This window comes from Podarcis vaucheri, assembly GCF_965113315.1.
Source record: "Podarcis vaucheri genome assembly, chromosome: 3".
Classification (NCBI taxonomy): domain Eukaryota; kingdom Metazoa; phylum Chordata; class Lepidosauria; order Squamata; family Lacertidae; genus Podarcis; species Podarcis vaucheri.
The window spans coordinates 84,416,077-84,431,220 of record NC_138761.1 but is presented as its reverse complement, the minus strand read 5'-3'; the positions used below and the strand labels follow the sequence as shown (position 1 = coordinate 84,431,220).

At 40.2% G+C, this 15,144-nt stretch overlaps 1 protein-coding gene across 1 annotated transcript in view; it reads right to left on the bottom strand.

Moving 5' to 3' along the window:
- Window positions 1-385: 385 nt before the first annotated feature.
- The window catches only part of IBTK (inhibitor of Bruton tyrosine kinase), a 48,291-nt gene continuing 33,532 nt past the window's right edge, over window positions 386-15,144 (bottom strand). Inside the window, exons 17-29 of the mRNA XM_082218495.1 lie at window positions 14,300-14,401; window positions 13,748-13,865; window positions 12,383-12,443; window positions 11,535-11,662; window positions 10,745-10,857; window positions 8,794-8,942; window positions 7,845-8,008; window positions 7,088-7,180; window positions 6,676-6,819; window positions 3,358-3,492; window positions 2,590-2,661; window positions 2,370-2,502; window positions 386-1,406 (exon numbers count right to left, since the gene is read on the bottom strand). Coding sequence (XP_082074621.1) covers window positions 1,281-1,406; window positions 2,370-2,502; window positions 2,590-2,661; window positions 3,358-3,492; window positions 6,676-6,819; window positions 7,088-7,180; window positions 7,845-8,008; window positions 8,794-8,942; window positions 10,745-10,857; window positions 11,535-11,662; window positions 12,383-12,443; window positions 13,748-13,865; window positions 14,300-14,401 — 1,538 coding nt within the window. The 3' untranslated portion in view covers window positions 386-1,280. The remainder of the gene's footprint in view (window positions 1,407-2,369; window positions 2,503-2,589; window positions 2,662-3,357; window positions 3,493-6,675; window positions 6,820-7,087; window positions 7,181-7,844; window positions 8,009-8,793; window positions 8,943-10,744; window positions 10,858-11,534; window positions 11,663-12,382; window positions 12,444-13,747; window positions 13,866-14,299; window positions 14,402-15,144) is intronic.

Sequence of the window (15,144 nt, the reverse complement as noted above, 5' to 3'; positions counted from 1 at the left end):
TTTAAAGAGTAATTTTTGGTGTTCAACTGCATACCATGAGATACAACTACATTTAATGTAGACTGCAGATAACTAAACTGCGGCTCCAACTAATCTCATCCCTGACCACTGGCCATGTTGACTGTGGCTGATGGGAGTTTGGAGGTTCTAGCAGAGAAGTGTAGCTATCACATACCTTTGGCCAAGGAGTAGTGAATGAGGAAGGAGACACCCACCTGGTCAATCAGACCAGTCAAATCAACCCTGTAAGTCAAAGGAGTGAAAGACGTTGCAGTCACATCAGGGAGGTGGAGATCAACAATCTCCAAAGCTTCCCCATCATTTCAACAAATGTTGAGATAATTGAAATTTGGCCTCCCCACACCCACACATACACAAACTCTGATCGGACCAACAGCACTTTTAATACAGTTAACAAACATTCTTTTATAAGACTTTCCAATGACAAGAAAAATCATCCACAATCAGGCATAGGGTTTTGAACACAGAGTACCAATGCATCTGTTACAAGTGAAAATTGTCAAAATGCAATGCTCATTTGTATGAATAGTTTTAATGCTTAATTAATAGCATGTGCTTTTCTGGAAACATTTTGCAGTTTAGCATGCTGCTACCTACCCCTATCCCATTTTTGCCATACAAGCCAAAATATGCCTTTTTTCTATTTGATCTGGACTCCCAGAACAGTAAAGTCTGCATTATTACAAGGTCAGTCTCAGAAGAACTTGAATACCTACTTAAACCAGCACAAAATGCCTACCCAGTACAGACTTGTTTGTATAAGGCATGATGGCAACAAGCATTGTCCAGAATAGCAAGAATGAGGCACCGAAACATACCAGACATTGGATACCATTGCTTCAGCAGACAGCATTTTTTTTCTTTTTCTCTTTTTACACACAGTAACAAAATTTAGGAAATCAAAATTTGTGGTATTCTGGCTGATCATTCATTTGCATTAATTCAACATGTATGCATGATATTGACAGTTCAGCTGTTGTTAACTGGAGAAAAAACACTTGGCTTTCCACCTTTTGCTAATTACTAAAAGGGTAAGCTCATACAGCCCTACTTATAACTACATATACTTAGTTTTAAGTATATGCAGACTTCATTCTCCATCTTCATAATATGAACCTTCGTAATATGAACAATTAGTAATGCAGTCGGATAAGGAAGATACATTTTCAAAGCAGGTATTATGTTGAAAAGAGATGGACACACGTTACTATCCTCAATCTTAGGGCACACATCTTCATAAAATCCAAGATTAGTCCAGATCAATGCTTGTTCCACATTGGAGCTGCTATTGGCCCTTGTGGAGACCTTTCAACCACAACAAACTCATCGGGGTTGCCAACTGCTTGATAGTGGATTAACAGGTCCTGGATAGCACGTTCTTCTATCTGGAAGAAGAGAGTAACAAAGGGGAGGGTGATACTTTTTGAAATCTGACAGGGCTAAGGATGATGTTTACACAAGCAGAGAAAAACAGATGTCACCAGACCCTTAAGCCTCAAAGTGCCCAAATCTTCTGGCAAACTCAGTAGCACGGCAAAGCCTCGCAAGACGTACCGGTAATTAACTGTAATCCCACATTCTCCCAGATTCTTCTATTAAGGAAACAACACATCCAACTTCTCTTGAACCATGGCACAAGGGAATCAACTAAGCACATAGATCTATTGGTTAGGACTAGTTAAATCAAGGGAAGGGCCTCCAGTTGTTGCTGGACTGGCCTGTGCAACTGCTCCAGCGGAATCTCATACCAAACTGGGCCTGGAGCAGTTTAAGGCATTGGGTGATTTGTGAGTTTGGGGGGTGGACAGAATGCAGAGGATGCAGGAAGTCTGCTTGCATCTCCTTCTCCCCTGCCCCAACTGCATGCTTAGTTAGGCTTTAGAACCCTAATTAAACACAGTTCAAGGCTCCTGATTCGCTCTATTCAGATTTAAGTTGACTAGATTAGAGATGCTCTGAAATGCCAGATCAGGCTCTAAATTGGATTCAGGGGGGACATTACCAGCCCTTTTGTTAGACTCCCTACTCCAATCAGCCCCAGCCAGAATGACAAACAGTCAGGATGAGGTGAGCTGTAGTCCAACAACACCTGGAAGGTGGCGGAATTATGAAATGAGAAATAAACAAATAATACTGAACTGGCATTAAGAAAATACTTGACTTGAAGGCATGTGAATAACACAACATATCATAAACAACATGGCAGAATGTTATATCGGATTGTATTTTCAAAAAGTGGTTGTAAACAGCTTGTTGGGGCCAAAGGTCTTGGTAAAAATGTACTTAATAAAATAAAAAGAATGGTAATCAGCCACTCTTAACTTATTGTACTGAGCATTTTGCCTTACCTGGATCAAAGCTAAAGGTTTCTCTCTACTCCGGATGAGAGCAGCTTCTTGCTGGAGTTCTTCCTCGACAATTTCTGCAAATGTGATAGTTGTTGCTACAACTGGACTCATAACGGATGCTGCCAACCAAGGGCTGCAAGGTAGATTACCAAATGAAAGATGTCACCACATCGCAGAAGACATTTTCCTACAAATACTTTTAATTACAAATCCAACTTACTTCAGATTTTCTGACAGTGTTGGTTCATTAAAATGTTGATTTTCAGCCCCGACAGCAGTGGCAGTTGAGCATCTAGAGACACAAATAAAATATTAACAGAAGAACTGTTGATTAAAAACACCACCTAAGGAAGTAAAAAGGTTGCCAGCCAACATGAATTCTGGTCTCTGGAATAGTATGAGGAATACATATTTTGACTAGAATTTGTTTTCTTTTTAAAAAAATAAATCCCACATTTTCCATTTTGATTAAAAACAACAACAAGGCAAGTTTTATTTATCTATAGAAACCAGGGCATCTATTTATGAAAAGTGGGGATAGAAGCCACCTCCCTTCACTAATGGGATGGCATGGCTCAGGGTAGAGATTATTATTTTTAACAGCCACGCAGAAAGTAGACTATACCTCTCTCTCTATTGTTCCCCCCCAACTCCTTCATTTACATTAAACTGGTGTGCAAACCCAAAGAAGTAACATTATACACACATCGCACTTGAACTGCTTCTGAGAATAAGCTTCCTTAAGCCACTTCAGCTATCAAATTAGTCATATCTATACAATATTATGGAAGTACCGTAAGTGATCTATCATTTATTCTGTTCAGTAATTTATGATAGCTTTAAAACAATGAAATACAGCATGCTATCAGAACAGATATTCAACTAAAATGAGATGCTCTGTATTTAAGTATTTAAATAGCTTTTTATATTGATGTGCACAACTTCCGTGCTCGCCAGAAATGTGCAAATAAATGTTATACTTTCTCACCTCAGAGATTTTTGATCTTGTGCATCGTCCATCACTTTAGCACAATGTTTTCCAGGGCTGGCACCAACTGTTCTTTTCCCTTCCTCCAAGAGATTACGGAATGACTTTGGCGAAGCAGACGGCAATGAAGAAGCCCTTTAGGAGAAAAGAGGGACAAAGTCTCAAACCCTTGTACCTTTTGTGCTATATTTGAGTCACACCAAACTAAATGAATCAAACACTGCTATGCTGTAACTTCCAGAAGATCCTAGAGATTTTTCTGTCTGAAAATTATTTTACCAACAGACTAAAATTGTGTGAAAATCCTAATTAACACAAATCTGTTGCATGTCCATGGCTGTTTATTATTTACTTAAGAGTATTTATATCCTACCAACCAACTGGAGTTATTGAGTCATCTTAAGTATACTGAAGACCCTACAAAACAGACTGGAGTTACTAGGCAAAAGTGCTTACTAGCCTCACCCAGCACTCCCAAACTTGAGTCCCTAGGTGTTGGACTACACATTCCATAGAGACTGGTTGGGGATGACAGGAATTGTAGTCCAACAACAACAACAACTGAAGACCAAAGATGGATGAAGGCTGCAGACACATACTCTAGTACTAATGCAATTGGGAACAGGCGGTAAAAGAAGATCTGGTTATTCCCCAACTATTCACAAACAGTGAGGCATCACTTTACCTTACCATCAGTTACACTGAAACATTGTTGCCCATTGGAGAGATCCTTTCAAGCATTTTTAACATTGTTGTAGATCTCTTCTGAGCACAGTCTATAAATAACTTCTTTTTTAAAGGAACAAAATTTGATTTGCAGCTCTCGTTTTGAGAATAATACTTGGCTTCAAGTTAGACTGACTACTGGTAATTGTTTTGCTGAACTCAGGACTGGGGCAGAGGTGCCAACTTGAATAAAATATTGGGCGGGCTAGATAAGCCTTGCCCTGCACAATCGATCACATGACATGGCACACATACCATTTGAATGACAATGGCCATTGACTTTGGAGGGCTCCGGCACCCTCAAATATTTTATGGGGGGTGGGGTGGGGGTGAAGGGACATTGGCCCCTAGAAGTTGGCTCCTATGGACTGGGGAAAGCTTTTGCATGAGACTTGAAAGATCATTGAGGGCTGTAACCTGAGGTACCACTGTAATAGTATTTGGTGCATCTCTCATGCACCAAATGCAGCATCTCTCAGCAAAGGTATTACTGCACTCCCCCACCAAATACTATTACAGTGGTACCTCAGGTTACATACGCTTCAGGTTACATACGCTTCAGGTTACAGACTCCGCTAACCCAGAAATAGTGCTTCAGGTTAAGAACTTTGCTTCAGGATGAGAACAGAAATCGGGCTCCAGTGGCGCGGCGGCAGCAGCAGGAGGCCCTATTAGCTAAAGTGGTGCTTCAGGTTAGGAACAGTTTCAGGTTAAGTATGGACCTCCGGAACGAATTAAGTACTTAACCTGAGGTACCACTGTATAATAAGTGCACCTTGAAAACTTGGTCAGAGGTATTTTTTGCTGGGAGTGTGTGCTAGTTTACCTTCAACCTTTTATTTGCTTGCCAACAATTGTGCTTCCAAAAATGCTTAACGCTGGGTTTGTTTTTATTAATTAATCTTCAAAGAACACTCCACAGTCCTAACTCCCCCCACCCCGCAAACCATGAAACTAGAGGTTTCTTTTGGCAAGCATGGTTTAAGATATATTGAGTCTCCATGTCAACCAAAAAAAGAAGAAGAAAGTTCCAGAAGGTCCCACACCCATCTGGCATGTTGTCTTGCCAGTAGAGCTGCTGAATTTCCAAGACAAGGATCTTATTTCACTGCAAAACAAAAGTTCTGGAGAATGCCACATACTGCAAGCACGGAAACCTCAACGTGGTGCCAAATGTATGCATGTGAGTTCATTTGGGCTTCAAAGCAGTCAAGGTTATACCAGAACTCAACAAGCTTAAGACAAATGCAAACTCTTTTCTGTCACTCTAAATTAGTTAAGTCAAGAATCCTTAATGAGAACCATGTTTATTAATGAGGAATTGTCATCAATCCAGCAGTAGTGTTTGTTTGTGTGTATATATATTTGAATATATGCAGGTTTTGGTGTCTTCGGGTGTCTTCCCGTGTAAGAGTCGGGGTGTCTGTGCGACGTTTCGACGAGGTCTCACTCGTCATCTTCAGGCTGGTGCTTTCGGCTTCTTGTTACTGGAACAGAGCAGAGTCTGGTGTTTGAGTTCCTATAAATACTGTTGAGGGGTGTGGTGTATAGCCTCCAATATATATATTCAAAAAGGACATTAAAATAAATTCCATTATCCAATGAGCCATAATTCTTTTTAAAGAAAAAAATACTATAAGATTTCACACTGATGGTCTGCTTAAAGCTTTTAGGGGGTTTGCCATTTTCCATTTTTTGCAGCCAAAGGAATTTTATGAAGGAAGTTTGGCCATCTATGCCCACATTAAAATTAAACCAAAACTCATTCCACAGCTGAAGTGCACCAATATATGCCAGTGTAATATATTGTAGTGGAAAGAAAAATAAATTTCCAATCATGTTGAAATGTCTGCTCAGCTATGGAGCTCACTGTGTAATATTGGCCTAGTCATCATCTCTCAGCCAATCCAAGTTCAAAGGGCTGTTGAGAATATGCAGTGGGAAAATGTCGTGTATCCTGAGCTCCTGGTAGGAAGCACAGGATACAAACATGACAGATATATAATGCAATTTTAAAAGGTGCCCAGTGTGTTCCCCCCCCCTCACCTTGGGCTACTGTGGAAAACTACAAAACTTTGGAAATGCTTTGGAAAATGCAATATTCGCTTACTTTGTACAAGGTCCCAGATGCAATCTAAGACAACTCTAGTTAAAAAGAAAGGTGCAAAAGAGAAGGAAAGAATTCTGGCAAGACGGTGAACAGCACTAAGTTAGATGGGTCAATAGCATGATTCTGTAGAAGCCAGCTTGACCGAGAAAATATAGATGATTGCAATAGCCTGGTTTTCCAGACTCTTGAAACCCTACTGATCAGTTATTTCAAATTAACGTATCACACTTCATACAGAGTAGTCAACTCCTCAAAATTAGCACTGTAGTTAGTCGTTTGTATATATAGGTTTGTTCATGAACCCTGAGAAAGCTTGCCCACACCAGAAAAGAGAAAATTCTGAAAATACTACTTGGGTTCAGATAAATTCCTCACTACTTAATAAGTTACTTAGGTGTTCTGCTCAGCTAAAACAAAGCTTATTTTAAAGACTGAAATAGATCCCAGCAAGCATTAACACTAAGGCATAATAAGAAACATACCACACATTCCCTGGTTTTGCAGCATTTTGGGGTGCTGGTGGCATGGCTGCCTCTGGCACAATCTCTGGGCTGTTATCCTTAGCAGCCATAGCAATCAGCTTCCTTTGCTTCTGAGAAAGCTTACTTCCATGAGAAGTGAGTCTACTAAAAATTACAAACAGAAACGTGAAGTGGTTTACTACAGCCTATCAAATCCCTCCTGATCTGTTTTTACACAATCATGCAATTAAAAAACAATATTTCTGAGGCAAGACAGGTGCTATATCATCAGGTAGATCAGAGCCCCATAAAATTATTTCCAAAGTTTCAAAGCCCCTCCTCAAAAATTAGGAATTTATAAGTAAGTTAAGAATTTAAATTAACACAAATAGATCTTATCATTTCTCTTATTAAATCATTTTCTTTTACCAACCCTGAATTTATCTTTGGCATGCTTCCACATTTTTGCATGTTTTCTTCAATTTCCATAATAGTTCTTAAATCCATAGCAGGGGGACTGGCAGGACTGAATGAAACAACAACAACACCACAACAAGTTGTTACTTTTCAAGACATCCATTTTTACTTATCTTCTGCTTGCCAAGTACCACTGAAATATTCTATATCTTGCATATATTTTGTAACCGGATGTATAATTTATGTCTCCTTCCTCAATTACGGCAAACCTCAAATAGAATGTTTTATATGTTTTTCAGAGAACACATGCAAACATCAGGGACACTTTTAGTTTCGCTGACGATGCCCAATACATTAACTTTTAGTTTGTGTGAAGTTTGGCGACTTTTCTTTCAAAACCTACCATGAAGTAGATACTTAAAAGCTAGCACGTTTGGGCTGTAACTTTTACACAGCTAAAGTTGTAATAACTCCCAATGAAAAGGGGAAAGTAGCACTTTCAACACAGAGTCAATATAATTGCTTTTAACTTAATGTGCATAACTACCACTAAATAACCTGGTCATCTGATGTGTCAGAAAACATGTCAACAACTATGCAGGCCAAATGCCCTCTGGAATCTGAACTTCCCTTCCACAATGAAGACTCACAAGGATGGAGGAGAAATTCAATTCACATTTTAACTTACCTAATTCATGGTATCAGCAACCGACTCTATTAATACTGTTAATAACTCAGCACATTACACACGTGGGAACAAACAAAATATATACCTAAAAGAGCTGATAACCCAGTTGGAAGAGCTTGCAGAGGTGTTTTTGTTGTTAGGAATGCACTGTGGAAGAGATATTTTTTGCAACGATGTTCTCTCGGGTATTTTCACCTCTTTTTTAGCATTTGGAACGTGTGCACTGGAAACACACATTTTCTCTTTCACCTAAAGTCAAAGCACACTAAAATTACACAGTTTTAAGACACAATACGTGCATTTACAGACAAATCTGATGAGAACAAAATCAGATTCTGCATTTAATCCAAAGTAGATCCAGAGAGCTACTTCAGGCATGCCCAAGAGTTTGGCATGAATCTCATATTCTGTGGGATTTTCAACACCCTTCAGCTTTAGAAATGGTTTGCCATGCAACACAGTCTGGAAGGTCTGTGGCTTAACATGTCAAAAGCCCTGCATGGTGCTCTGGACTGCACTGTGAATGTATTTCAAGAGTGTAATCGTGTTCACAGTAAGTGGTATTTATAAGAGCTACAGTCCTTCAAGTTTTAAGAGAATCCTTTTATAACTTATTCATATTACTGCATCCAATACAACTATTCAATTAAATGCAACAATGTAGCCATTTCGCTCCTTTAAAATTTATGCTACATTAAGCATAGAAGGTATTCTGTTATGTGGCATACATAAAGATTAGAAAGAAGCCAACTAAAGAAGAGACATAATATCTGCATTATTCAGTTGCCAAATGAATATACATTAAATGTGTCTCATCACAGCCACACCAGAAATTTGAAGACCCATCAAGGTTTGTTTGCTGTTCAAGAAGATCCCCAAGCTTCTTCTTTTTGGGGTTTTTTGGTGTGTGTTTTTTGCAAACTCAAAAGCAAAAAAAAGAAAAGATTGGCACACATCTTTAAAAACATTAGATGCTGTGTTTTATTTAATTAGTAAACACTCACTGAGGCAAACAGAAATTAAAATGTTCTAACCTCAACTTTATCTGCATTGAATCCTGCTGTGAAGTCAGGGGACTGCAAATCTCTGGGGCTATTCACTCCTACATAGCTACCTTCAGAATCCGAGGTCAGCATTTCAGGAAGGGATTCAATGGAGTTGGTTTTATCTAGTTTCAGTATCCCTACAAGTATTAGGAGAGGAAGGAAAAAAGAAATGGTTAGTCTCTGTAATTCAAGCTTGATTAACACCATATCCTGACAATGTAAGTTTCCTGAGATGCAAAAGTTTTTTGAGTTGGGTTGGGGATTGCTATCCTATGCTTTACAGCCCATCTGCTTGACTTCAAAAGATCCAGCCCTGATCTCACCCTTGCATCCAGGCGCATGCACACACCACCAACAGCTACACTTGCTACACCAGCCAGTTTAGCAGATAGCTTCCTCACTCTAATCTCAGCATTTACTCTTCACTACTTATCTGTACAGGGACGCGGGTGGCACTGTGGGTTAAACCACAGAGCCTAGGACTTGCCGATCAGAAGGTCGGCGGTTCGAATCCCCGCAACGGGGTGAGCTCCCGTTGCTCAGTCCCTGCTCCTGCCAACCTAGCAGTTTGAAAGCACATCAAAGTGCAAGTAGATAGTTACCGCTCCGGTGGGAAGGTAAACGGCGCTCCGTGCGCTGCTCTGGTTTGCCAGAAGCGGCTTAGTCATGCTGGCCACATGACCCGGAAGCTGTACACCGGCTCCCTCAGCCAATAAAGCGAGATGAGCGCCGCAACCCTAGAGTCGGTCACTACTGGACCTGATGGTCAGGGGTCCTTTACTTATCTGTACAGTGGTACCTCGCATTAAGAACTTAATTTGTTCTGGAGGCCCGTTCTTAATCTGAAACTGTTCTTAACCTGAAGCACCACTTTAGCTAATGGGGCCTCCCATTAGCTAAACAGAAGAGTGTCTTCTGCTTCTCCTGATGCCCAGTGCTACTGCTGCCAGTGCTGGGGCAGCAGCCAAACTGGACGCTAAGGAATATGTATGCATGTATGTATTCTGACATCCCTTGAAGTTGTTTGTTTCTGCAAGGTCCTGTTGAGGCTCTGGGAGTCAACACCAGTGATCGGGTTATCTATTATGCATTTTATAGTTGTACTGTAATAATGATACAAACAAGCCATCTTGCGATACAGAATAACGTAACGAGTTTTTCAATTGAAGATTTCAGTTTGCTCTACTTTGTCATGGACTATTGAGAGGAAACTCTTGCTTATAATGGAGAGAGTGAGAGAGACAGAGACAGAGAGAAACAGCCAGCAGCTGAATGCACCACATCTGACACAAGTGAACTGGCTTCATCACTTTTACTGCAATGAAGTTGCCTGCAACTGTCTGCAGAGGTCAGGGGAAAGCCCTGTCTCATTTCAGCACAGCTCTTTGCAGCTTTGGGGTACAATTTACAGAGCTTAATCAAAACATTATGTATTATCAAGTCCACAGCCACAATGAAAGCAAAAACAAATGGCAATACAGTAGCAACAAGCCCCAGCAAGTCACTCACACCAACAACTTCTCAGCCTGAAAAACGATTGTCACATGATACAACAGATTTACAATATTACATGGAAAACAAAGTGGCAGCTGACACATGTGAATCAGAAACCTTCCGCTGATCCTGTCAGGTGGAAAGGGTTCTAGAGGAACAGGTAGAGAGCCACAAGTAACTCGACCATGGTATCAAGAAAGCATGCATACTAATTGCTTCCCACATGATCCATACAATATTCACAGTGTATTAGGTGACTAGTCTTCAACCATGTTGAGATCCATGCATCCCAGAGCTAATTCTGGCATTACAGAACTAACAGAAACCGAGAACCATACCTAGTACACTACTATTATGTGAGTATGCAGATTTACTTAAGTGATAAAAACCACTTTAAAAGCAATCTACAAATCAGCAGTGAAAACAAAGCTCATCTGCCACTAACCTGTAGAGGGTGGGCTCTGAATAATATCAGAAAGATTATACCCTCCTGAGCTGTCTGACCGTTTTCGTGGCTTCTTCTTCGCCTTTGCTTTTGCTTTTTTGAAAAGAGCTTCCCTGGTTTAAAGCAAAACACTTTTATTTAGATTCCACTTACTTTTTTTATTGTGACAAACAGAATTTCAACTTTTCTTACTACATTCTCCCAAGTTTTCCCAAATTAAGGCCCGTGTCTTTTCCTAACCCAGTTTTTTAAAGCTATTTTAGACAAAACTTTTTAAAAAATAAAAATACAAGAATTTGTTTCCTTAAATTTAAGTGTCTGAGCTCTACAAATCATCCCCTGCTTTAACAAATACCGTTTCTCCATCTTTTCCTGCTCAGCTCTGAATTGGGATAATGAGATTCACACTGGGGATTTACGATACCCAGGGAACATAACACAGTGCATTTAAAAGCAAATTACTCTCATAATCCTTTCTCCATCCCACCCCAGTCCCCCTTACTATTTGAACCAAAAGATGTATAGGCAGTAGTTTTTCCTTACTAAAGAAAATTCTGACATTTAAAAACTTTTATATGGAATGTGTTTACTGACACCAATCCACAGTGTTCCATTCTAGCTGCAGATTTGCTGCTTAGAATAACTGAAAACAAATAGGAACACAGCAGGTGAGAGGTGGGCAGAGCAATGCAAACCTGCCACTGAGGCTCTGTGAAGCAACAGAGCTACTGCCACACTAGAAGCCTCGTCACTCACAGCAGTAGAAGGTGGAGGGCAGGCAGACACTTACTGAGTAGTTTGCTCTGCACTCAGCTCTTCTTTCAGGAAGACAAAGGTTTCTCCTTCCTCAGGCTCCAAGGAACTAATATCAGGGCCATCTTGGTATGGAGTAATTACCCTTCTGACCATAGCAGGAATCTACAACATCATAAATGCTTGTTAAGCTGTGCACTAGGAAAAACAGGTAAGAATTGAATGCATATTTTAAAAATCTGTGCTGTTGTGCATTTTGAAATCCCATAAAATCCAGTTTGGAAGAAGAGTGACTAACCCCCAGTTTGGGGGCCTCGTTTCCCACTTTTTTTGGGGGGGTCTCCCTACACCCAGACCCCACTATTTTTGGTGGCAGCAAAGAGAACAAACATTAAAGGTGACAAAGCACTGACGTGGATGGAGCCCAGGGCTCCCAGGTCATTGGACTGATTATTTCAGTCAAGAGGGCCACATACACATACAGTCACCCATCCCTTGTTTAAAGTAAGGCATGGTAGAGAAACCCTCCATATGATTAATCTAAGGATGTGTTGGCATATATAGATGATTCATAAAGTAACCTAAAACATTTGGAGTAATATAATCCAAGTAAAGTTGTAAATACCTGGTGAAGCCTTGACAAAGTTTCTAAACCTATATTTTATTCATTATAACGACAGTTCAGCAGACTCTGGAGGAGTCTTGCTTTAGTATCTGCTGGACTCTTTTTCTATTATGGCAATTTAAACCATGAGACAGATTATCAATGCTGCACAATTAGAAAATAAATTGGTCAGAATTTCTTTTAACAAAAGACATATCAAGACATTTCATCACTCAAGCTGCTTTAAAATATAGCCTACTTAAACGAATAATAGTACTTACCATTTTTCTGTAGGAAACGGAAAGGTCCTTCAAAACATCCTCACTTAAAACATCTAGAGCCCTAAGACAAACACACATTAAATGCAAATTCAAGAGTGGCTTGCTGATAACACTCAACATTTAGTTGTGCCCAAGCACAAGGAAATGAAAGGCAATCTTGATAAATTCTACTTAATTCATAAAGTATTTGAGTGTACTGATAACAGAACAAGATTCTAAAGAGCTGGGGATTGACTGAGTTGCTACAGACCTTAGACCTGTAAATGCCTGCTTGTGAACTGTCTCTTGGCTTAGTCCCAATTCTAGAATTTCCAGGTAATCCTTTTTTATTAATGGTACAAGTGTGAATGGGTGGAAAGAGTAAAGATACAACAGCCCTCCAGATAACAACTTCCCAAGACCAGGAATCAAGAAGAACTACAGTTGCTGCTATGACGGTACAGAAAAGGGAATCTGCTGGTGAAGTATGCAAGGAGAAATGATGAAAGGAAAGAGAACAGACAGGAGCAGAGATTATGTAGAGCAACCTTTCCCAATCTGGTGCCCTCCATGTTTTTGACTACAATTCCCATCAAACCTGACTATTGGCTATGCTGGCTGGGACTAATGGGAGTTGTGGTCCAAAATATCTGGAAGGATGAGGAAGGTTGGTTTAGACATGGGATGCAGCCTGTCATTCAGAAGGCAGCAATAGCAAAATGGATCAAACAGAAGAGCGCAGAAGACTGTGAGAACAGGCAAAAGATCTGAGTGGTAAATATTAAGGGAACAGAACTAGGAAATCTAGAGCCTAGGCCCATGTAACTTGAAACTGATGTAGTAAAAGACAGGGATCCAGTACAGGCACAAACCCTCTTCAGGCATTAATGCTCCTGTGTTGAGTAACATGGCAGCAGGAAGTGGCAATACCATGAATAACTCCATCCACTAGCCTTCAGATGAATAGCACATCTATCTAAGATGACAAAGCTTATCTGTACACAGCTGAATACTCAAAGGCCCTGTACACTACTTGGCGTGTCCCTGTTACTCAGCACATGAGCCTTAATGCCCAAAGGGAGCTATAGTTACTTTTGCCAAACCTCCAAAACCTATTAAATAATGGCTCCCTCACTCCATTCTGAAAATCTGTTTGAAATGTGACACAAGCATTCTCTTTAAAGAGCATGTGTTTATCAATGTCACTTGCTTGCCAGCTCTTTTATTTTAAAATGTTCATGTGTTACATTTTCAAACTGATTTTTAAAACTGGTGTGTTGATGTCAAAGCAGGAAACTCTCAATGCATGTTAATATACTACTCATTTCCCTTTGGGTTATGGTCTGAGACAGTAGTTGAGCATGGAGTGCCAGGGATTGCTTTTACCTTGTTTCAAGTATAGCTGCCATGTTTAGAACAATGAATTGCAAGCAAGATTGTTTCAATTGCTCAGCGTTGTACATAGCTGCAAACTCCAGAAGCTCAGCAGCATTCTTCAAAGTAACTGAAATTGGGGGGGAAAGGAAGAGAATACATTTCCCAAGCCATTTCTGTTAAAATGCCACTTATCCACAATATAAATTTATAGTGTTTCCGGTATGTTCTAGGGTATGAACATGGATCATCTAGGGCACTAACAAAGCCATTTAGACTTGCACAAATGAAATGCATTATCTAAAATTCCTCCATTCATGCTCCATAGGCACATACTGCAAAGGAAGATTTATAATGGAAACTTTATTTCAGAAAGTTTGTCCACCATTACTAGCGTTCCTTACAGCACAATTTGAACATCATTGGGCCTAAATGTTTTATCTTAACAGGCACACTACAATGATGTGCAATAAGCAACATCATGTTTTGACATTCATGTGAGCTATTGTGTAACTTTAAAACAATAAGTAGCATTACTACAGGGTCAATCCAGTAACAACTCACGTTTTTCGGTAATGGCTACTTCGCAGATTTCTTTCAGTCGTAATGTAAGGAGCTGATCCGCTACCACAAGAATATTGCAGATGAATTCCACATTTTGAGATTCTGGAAATCATTGGAAAATTGTATCTTGAGCCTAGTTTCCAACTTTCTCTATTTATTGTCTATCTGTTAACTCAGCCAAGATTATAGTCTAACATAACACAGTATGAATCAGCCCACTCAACTGCAAACGGCTTCAGATGATTAGTTAGCCTGGAATGTGCAAGTCACTCTCTAGAAAAAAACCTATCCCTATTCTGTGTGCCATACTGAGGCTACCGAAAAAGGTGCAGATCTCAGCTTTCTGCAACATTAATCCAGTGCCTTTGCAACTTCCCAGTACTTGTTCTAGTCCTAGTAGATCTAGTAATTGCCTCAACCCTCTTCTACCCTTTCATATTTGTCTGGTTTAGGGAAGACAGGATGCCATTTTTACATAATCAGCCATCTGCATCTCTGTCATAAGGTGATTTGGAGTGAAGTGTTGTCAATATGCAGATGACACCCAGCTCTAAATCTCTGCTCCAATTAAACCAGGAGAGGCAGCTGGTGTGTTAGATCAGTGCTTGGAGAAAGCTCGGTCCTGAAAAGACATAGGTACTATGTGTCCCGACTGCTCGTGTTCCAGGAGGTGGGGAGATGACCAGCAGCTTAGGGGTGCTCCTGGATTTAACACTCTCACTGGAGGCTCAGGTGCTTAGGAGTGCCTTTTTTCAGCTACAGTGGTGGCCCCTTTTGTACAGAAATGACTTAGCCACTGGGCTCCATGTTCTGGTAACTTCCAGACTGGATCATTGTAATGTGTT